This window comes from Cucurbita moschata, unplaced genomic scaffold (assembly GCF_002738365.1).
Source record: "Cucurbita moschata cultivar Rifu unplaced genomic scaffold, Cmos_1.0 Cmo_Scf00008, whole genome shotgun sequence".
Taxonomy (NCBI): domain Eukaryota; kingdom Viridiplantae; phylum Streptophyta; class Magnoliopsida; order Cucurbitales; family Cucurbitaceae; genus Cucurbita; species Cucurbita moschata.
Window position 1 is genome coordinate 2,260,819 of NW_019268524.1, and position 7,789 is coordinate 2,268,607.

Below are 7,789 nucleotides of genomic sequence, written 5' to 3' on the forward strand. Positions count from 1 at the left end.
TTTTTTTTTTTTTTTTTTTATAAGAGACAATTTCATTGATGATTGAAAAGAACAAAAAAAAACTAAATTTAGAGAATAGCTTATAGCACGCAGACTTAGCAGATAACATCCATGGAATAGGAATTAAATGTAACAAAGCAAAACATATCAGACAGCCTCACCCATTGGCATAAGGAACCTCCTCTCTACCACGATACGGAGGTGATCTGCTATAGCTACGCCCTCGAGGTGACAAGCTGCGGCGTCTTGGAGATCTTCCACGGGGACTGTAACTCCTGAAAATACACTAATGATGTCAAACATCCAAGAACATAAACAAAATCCAAATACAGACAACTGGGGAAAAAAAACTAATGTAAGAAATTTCAAAATAATATACAACAAAAACTATAAGTTGCAAGATTCAAGGATCAAACCTGCGACCATAACTTGGACTCCGACGGTACCGTGGACTGCGGCTACGTCTTCTTCCAGCACCGCCGCCGCCGCCACCCCCGCCGCCGCCACGTGAACGACATTCACGAGCAAAATGTCCTGGCTCACCACATTCATAGCATTTGAGATCAGAACCCCCAGAACGACCACGACCCCCTCCTCGGCCACCTCCACCACCACCTCTAGAATTGTGAGAAAGCTCAACTCTCCAACCATTCTTCCCTGAATCAGAATTGACAATGGTAATCATAAATCAGAAACAAAAAACCATAAATGCAAAAATGTGACAGCAGCTCAGTGGAAATGCACGAACAAAAGCTTCATTAAACAAGGGAATATAGGCACGGCATCACTAAACAAGCTCAAACACAAATTATGAAAAAGGAAAAGCTGACAAACCATCAACATATCACAAAATAGAAACTAGCTTATATACAATAGACTGAAGAATAAAGATCAACAAAATAATAGTGGATACAATAGCTTGTCTGAAGACAAAAAGGCATTATGAGCTTAAACTTCGTACACTTAGATTTAAGAAGCACATAACGAATTAGTTACTGAGTTATGCATAAACTATTATGTAATATCATTGTTAAGATATGTGTATGAAACAAAGCACCAATGACAAACAACAAAAACTGCATCAAAATACAACGGCATGTACCAATAAAAAAACAATACAAAACAACAGAAAAACCCATACATACCATCTAATTCATGAATTGCATCCCGTGCATCTCTGGGATCATCAAAATCTATAAAGGCATAACCAGGGGGTCTTCGTGCAACCCATACACTGAAACACAACATTTGCAATTGGGTAACCAACTGATTAAAATAAATAAAATATGTATAACTCGGCCTAACATCCAAGAAGGTGGGGAACTTTTCCCCTATGAACAGCTTAATCCTCAACGGTCATCAGATTATGAATCAGGGAGTGTCAACAAACACTTGGTCAAAATATAAATACTCTACTGTTATCAATTCCTATTCCTAAGTGCTACCACCAAAATACAGATATAATAAAACAATCTTGTCCTAATGGAACCTTTAAAAAAAAAAAAAACACTAAATGTCCAGGTCTTAAATCTAGCTAACTACCCAATTAATGAATAATAAGTGCATTGCATTATAGGACTATGGTGTAAACATCTATAGACACATAAAGGCTCTTGCCCCTTTTCCATGGAGATAAGTTCCAGCTCCCTTACACAGAAACTTCTTCAATTCCCAGCTGTAAACCATGAAGTCCACAGATGCCCGAAATAAAATCAAAACTATTTGACATTTACTTCCGGATGAACAGCCACGGCCGAAAAGTTGGTAATAAGAAGATAAATAAGAAAACTTAACAACTTGATGTTCGGAATTCTTGAAAACATAAAATTAATGGTGCGCAAGCCAAGTAGAGTGGCTGGTAAGAATTTATATCAAGAGTGAACTAAACCAAATTACAGGTAGTATCTTGTCTAACAAAAGGCATTTAACAGTTGAAGGAGTTAGAAATCTGCTTCAGAATCCAACAGTAGTAGATTGTACAAACTACGAAGAATAATAAAACAGTAGGCCACAAAGTTAAATATACCATACCTTCGAATAACTCCAAATACACGAAATTCGTCTTCCAGCTCGCGCTCAGAGACCCTCGGGTCCAAATTCCCAACGTACACCCGAGACATTTTTTGCCAAGTAACCTGCCAGTTACACGAAGAATCAGACAATACAATACACTTACTCGCATATTATTCTCCTAAAAATACACTAAACAAACAGAACTTCTCCAAAGAATCCGTTCAAATAAGGGCTGCTCCTCGAATTCAACTACAGAAAATCGAGCCTGGGCATGGGGTTAACAATTCGCCGGAAAATTACCGGATGTTTGATAATAATAAATCTTTCGAAATGAGAATCTACTTGAAGCAATCATGAAAATCCATAAGAAAAAGAAAAATCAAGAAGACATACGAACAGATCGGAGACGACGATGAACGTACAGGAAAAACCCTAGCAGCCCGACGGGTTTCTCTCTTCAAGTTTCAGATACACCTGGGTTTTCGTAAACTACGGAGTTGTGTGTTAAATGTCCGACGAATTTAGATCGGACTCCTCCAAAGTTTCGAAATCAGTAAACTAACCCAACATTTTAGCGAATTCTTATTTTCAACTCGAGGAAGCCATGGGCCAGCTTCATTGGGCTTGTGGCCCAAATATCAGTCCAAGCCCAGCCCAGCCCAGCTCCAATTTAAGTCCAGCCCAAAATCATAGCTTGGGTCAGTTCATTTGCGTCATTTTTTTTTATTCTTAAATAAGTAAAATATTAATTTTTTTCCAAATATATTTTGTATTTCGCATTCAGCTTCTGCTCCGACATCATTGGCCACGCCAGAATCGGCACCGCCGCCGCCAAACTCTCCATTATCGAGTTCCACCCGCAGTGGCTCAGAAACCCCCCGATTGCGCTGTGGAATAGAATCCCGATTTGGTCCACCATCCCCCTCACAATCAACCCGTTTGACCCAATTCCTTTTGGTGCACACCAAGTGTTCGACCTAATGACTAGCACATACGGTCACCCGGAATCCTCCAATCCAAGCGCCATCGCCTCCATCTCGGCGTCCGTCAGCACCGCCTGTGACCCGAACGCTGCATAGATCACTGACTACGATGCCTCCGCCGCACGTCCGTCGAGCCATTTCATCAAGGAAACAGAGTTATCGTCCTTGTGATGATTGGTGGTGCTTTCTCGTCCATAGAGAAAAGTAGGACCAACACACCAAATTTTCGCCCCTTTCGAGTAAAAGGACTCCAATGGCGAAATAAAGTCGATTTCGAGCTCGACAAAGCTATTGGCAATGACCCCCCAACTCTGCAATTCAGCCTCCCCTGCCTCGGCTATGAATTTGGCGAACGGGTTGCTGTCGGTGTTCGACGACAAATTGACGTCGAGGACATCGGCGGCAGTTATATTAAACGACAGATTCGGCGGCAGTTAAATTAAACGACAGATTCGGCAGAAGCCGGTGGATAAGAGTAGAGATAGAGGAAGCAGAAGCCGTGTTATCAGCATTGGCCATAATGGCTTTGGTGATGAGAAATGGCACAACGCCGGTGGCATGGAAGACCAATCTTGGAACGCCGAAGTCTTGGCAAATGCTGGCGTTCCAACCAAGAAAGTAATCAGTGATGACGCACAAAGGGAGGTCGCCGGAATCCGCCATGGATTGGAGGAGCTGTTGAAAGGGGTGGTGGCAGTGAGGAAAGAGACGAAGAACTGCAGAGAAGGAATTTCAGAGAGGTTTTGACAACGGCAAGCTTCGGGGAGGCCATCAATGGCGGGGAAATGGAGATCGGCGAGGGATATGAGAGGGATGGTTTGGATTCTGGGAGAGATAAAGCTTGAATTAGCTGGGACTGTGACAATAGTGACTCTTGCTTGGTGTCGAGAGAGAGCTATTGAGAGGTCTATCAATGGGAAGGTGTGGCTGTGAGACATGAAAGGGAAGACCACGACATGGGTGTTTGGTGATGAAGTCATTGATGGGTCTGTCTTTCTGCAATAACTACGACGGCGTAGGAGGCAGAGGATGGTGAGAATACAAAAACTTGCTCCTTATTTATATCAAGAAAAAAATAATTTAACAATTTATATTATAGAAACACGAATAAAACCCCCACGATTAAAACATTTTACATTCAGAAGGCTTCACCTCCATCGTAATAGACGCCACAAAAAGACAAAAAATAAAATAAAATAAATCAGATAGTGATAAAGCAAACAACCTATCCACAACCTGATGTACAAATTATCAACGTGAGTATAGTTCAAGTAGTGGAAAGTTCATAACCTTGACTCGGTTGCAAATATGATTATATAACTCAAGCCTCAACCTAGCCTGAAAAAATGGTGCAAAGCTTGCTGCTTGCTTTTTCTAAAAGCTGGAGAGCAAAATTTTGTAACAAGAATTGTTGTCTATTACAATCTGAAAGATGGTAAGGTTTCTGAGTAAACAAATTAATGGTCTACACTTCCTAATAGACAAGATTGTGTGATAATGATTTGATCCAGCCAAACAATCTGTGGGATTTGGTAGGGAAAAATGGGGGAAATCCCAGAAGTTTGGATGAACAAAAAAAATTAAGTCATCTGCCTACTCTAATGATAGTAAACCTGTAGACTGAGGAGCCTAATTATCTATGGAAAGGAAGGGGGAACGAACCTATATATGATATGAACTCCATTCTTCTTTACTTCAAATCAATTATGGACCTGGAAAAGGGTGAAGGCAGACGAAGATCAACGATCCGCATTCATATATATAAAATATTAAGGTTAAATTATAAATTTGGTTCTTAAACTTTTAAATTTATATTTAATTGATCCATGACCTTTCATGACCTTTCAACTTTGTGTCTAGTGGATCGTGAAGTTTAAAAAATATTGAACATGTTAATGATTGACTTGCGAGACAAATTTAAAAATTCATGTCTATTGAAAGTTTAAGAAGTTTAGAAAAGATTAAAAACAAAAGATTTGCGAACAGCTGAAGAAAAGTTGAATAACTTACAAACTGGACTGCTCAAACTACAAACGCCACAAGAAGTGCATGTAAAATGGCCCAATAGAATATCATCCCCAGTCGTAATGCAGGTTGCCGCATCAGTGCTCGATCACAAGAAACCCTGGAAAAATTGTACACGAAATCATGTTATACACTTGTTCAGATTTACATATTTAAGAGACTGAAAAGAATATCTGTATGCCCTACCAAAGTCCATCGATCATATCTGTCGCACGTCTCGAGAATTTTGGAAAAATTCTTGATGAAGCTAATGACTTAAATCCATGCACTGCAGAGGAGGAGGAGGAACGATAGTTAAAGCAATAGGTTCATAGAAGCAATCTGGCATCAAACGAAAAGGTCGAAAAGCAAGAAGATCATAACCACGTTAGTTTACAATTTTACCTTTATCGTCATCTTCGTCCTCTAATCTATTACTACTGCTAGCAGGATCCATATCTATCGCGATTGCAACTTGATCGGTATTGCCTTTGCGCAAGCTTCGAACTTGAGGTATAACAGAAGTACTGCTTGCCCAATTATTGATCTGCGCAAGAGAGAATAATGTAGAACTTTTCACAAGGACGATAATAATAAGGTATGGGATGTTTAAAGTACTTCTATTTCATAACAACAATGTAACTTAACATTACCATCCATATGCAAACTAAGCAAACTTTTCAGTTGATATAATAATTAAGGGGAAAGTGAAATGGATTAACATGCAGGAGGTTATTTCAACAAAACCATGCAACATCAGAGATGGCAAGAAACTATGTTTGAAAGTACAATATAGAACGAAATCGGCTCTTATTCTAAGCATGCTTTCTAAGTAAACTCCACTCAACAGGATGTAAGAAATAAAAATACTATACTCAAAATAAGAGAAAACGGTACCGAAAACCTTACCAACGGTTCGGATTCAATGATTTCAGGGCCCACACTGCTCGCTCTATTACCATCTCCAACATCTTCAAGCAAGTTTAATTGCAATTCCTTACATTTCAGTTCTTCTACCTTATGCTTCTCAGCCAGCAACATTTCGTCCTTCCTCTGTGATGCTGCTTTTAGATCCTCAATTTCTTTTAGGATAGATGTAATCTTCTTCTTGAGTACTTCCTTGCATTCATGAACTTCGTTTTGCTGGTCGTCATGAATAATATGAGACAGCCCCACCCGAGTTTCCATTGTGTCAAACCATGTTATAATCTCATTGATATCCTCTGTACTTCTGTTGCTTGTTTGGGTTACAGCAATAGCATCATTGGTACATCTAGTTACCTCTTGTCTCAGAAAAGAGATTTCACCATCCCGATCTTGCAACTGTGCTCGAAGTTCTTCAACCTCAGTTAAGAGACTTTCGGATAGGTGATGAAGCTCATCAAATTTTGTCACTGTAATTGAGAGCTTTTTCATGAGCTTCCCACGACTAGTTTCGGTGCTCTCAAGTTCCTGATTCTTTTGTTTCAAGAATTTTTCCAGCTCCTCAATCTTGTTGGTCAAACCTTCCATCTGCACTTCCTCCTCATCAAGTGCACGCATTAGGGCCTCAATTTCTGTGGACATCATGCAAAGCCAGCCTAAGTATTGACAATCTTATGAAAGTGGATTATGAAGGACTTAAGCATAATTTAACATACCTTGGTCTTTTGCTGCAAGCGAATCTGTGAGCGACCTGACCCTCTCTCTTAACTCATCTGAGATAGAAAAACCATCTTGCATCTCCCTTAATCTCTGCTCCAGGACCTTCCTCTCAATCTCCATCTGTTCCGTTGCTTTCTCTAACTTATGTACCTGATCTTTTGAAGCTTGAAGATCAATTGAATATCTAGTTGCGCTCGCTTCCGCTTCCTTAATTTGACCGACAAGGTCCATGCAAATCCTTTCCTTCTGGATGTCCTTCTCCTGAAGCTCTTTCTGCAGATTTGATATTGCAACCTTCATTTCTTTTACACTACCATCAAACATTTCAGCTTTCAAACCTATAAATTCCCTCACTGCCCACAGCAACCTGTCAGCAATTGTCCGGACAGATTCCTCAGACAATAAATGAGTTTTTCCAGAGCGTGAAAGTTGATCAGGTGTCATGGAGATAATATCCATTCCCAGATTTCCACTAGTCAAATAATTTCCCATTAGCTCCCCTTTTCTTTGGTCAACTTCCTTAATTGTAGATATGCATGCTTCAAAAAGCACCGCAATGTTTCTGCATAAGATATCTCCTTCCATTTCTTTATCTTTTGCAACGGACTCACTCTGTTGCACGTCCCACTTTAAAGCTTCGACCAACTCTTTCTGAGAATTCACGTTACTATAAAGTACCCCCAGCACCTTAGATAGAGAATCGGATTGTTTATGGAATGACACAGAATGCCCATCTATCATTTCTTTCAGAGCACCAATTTCCTTCAACGATTCTTCCAGGTGATGCGCAATGAGACTGTGTATATCCGTTGAAACATTTTCATCCACAGGAGAATTAGAGTAGGAGTTGAACCAGGAATCCAGAGCAAAAAAACTCCCCTAAAAGAAAAACAATCCTAGTCATTAAGTCTGAAAGTACAATAGCCAAAATAGAATATAAACTTTTATTATTTACTATTTACATATTTAGTGTAAAAGTTTCCATCAATTAATTATGTTTATTTACATTGAGAAATAAATGCATTCTGGAAGAAAGAGAAAAGAAACAAGATTATAGCAAATTTAGAGTGTTATTCTAAACCTATGAGCTGAGTTAAAATATTGGATTTAATAGTGTGTGTGTGTGGGGGGGGGGGGGGGGGGGG

The 7,789-nt window shown here is 39.7% G+C and overlaps 3 protein-coding genes across 7 annotated transcripts in view; all 3 read right to left on the minus strand.

The window, feature by feature from the left end:
- Nucleotides 1–2,564, minus strand: part of LOC111446389 (serine/arginine-rich splicing factor RSZ22-like) — a 4,422-nt gene extending 1,858 nt beyond the window's left edge. The window contains exons 1-5 of one of the 2 annotated variants that reach the window (XM_023085196.1): nucleotides 2,407–2,564; nucleotides 2,032–2,135; nucleotides 1,146–1,234; nucleotides 417–657; nucleotides 162–275 (exon numbers count right to left, since the gene is read on the minus strand). In XM_023085196.1, coding sequence (XP_022940964.1) covers nucleotides 162–275; nucleotides 417–657; nucleotides 1,146–1,234; nucleotides 2,032–2,120 — 533 coding nt within the window. In that variant the 5' untranslated portion in view covers nucleotides 2,121–2,135; nucleotides 2,407–2,564. The remainder of the gene's footprint in view (nucleotides 1–161; nucleotides 276–416; nucleotides 658–1,145; nucleotides 1,235–2,031; nucleotides 2,136–2,406) is intronic. The other variant, XM_023085197.1, reaches the window with a different exon arrangement.
- A 536-nt stretch (nucleotides 2,565–3,100) lies between these two features.
- LOC111446237 (UDP-glycosyltransferase 73B4-like) lies at nucleotides 3,101–3,998 on the minus strand. Its single transcript, XM_023084967.1, has 2 exons — nucleotides 3,445–3,998; nucleotides 3,101–3,402 (listed from the first exon to the last, which is right to left on the minus strand). The coding sequence occupies exons 1-2, from the start codon at nucleotides 3,974–3,976 to the stop codon at nucleotides 3,101–3,103; spliced, it is 834 nt and encodes a 277-aa protein (XP_022940735.1). The 5' UTR covers nucleotides 3,977–3,998.
- A 102-nt stretch (nucleotides 3,999–4,100) lies between these two features.
- LOC111446386 (centromere-associated protein E-like) overlaps nucleotides 4,101–7,789 on the minus strand; it is an 11,733-nt gene continuing 8,044 nt past the window's right edge. For 2 of the 4 annotated variants that reach the window (XM_023085190.1, XM_023085188.1), the window contains 6 exons: nucleotides 6,641–7,523; nucleotides 5,910–6,556; nucleotides 5,406–5,547; nucleotides 5,208–5,289; nucleotides 5,007–5,121; nucleotides 4,101–4,708 (listed from right to left, as the gene is read on the minus strand). In XM_023085190.1, coding sequence (XP_022940958.1) covers nucleotides 5,019–5,121; nucleotides 5,208–5,289; nucleotides 5,406–5,547; nucleotides 5,910–6,556; nucleotides 6,641–7,523 — 1,857 coding nt within the window. In that variant the 3' untranslated portion in view covers nucleotides 4,101–4,708; nucleotides 5,007–5,018. Of the gene's footprint in view, nucleotides 4,710–5,006; nucleotides 5,122–5,207; nucleotides 5,290–5,405; nucleotides 5,548–5,909; nucleotides 6,557–6,640; nucleotides 7,524–7,789 lie in introns of all 4 variants that reach the window. The other 2 variants (XM_023085189.1, XM_023085191.1) reach the window with 2 other exon arrangements.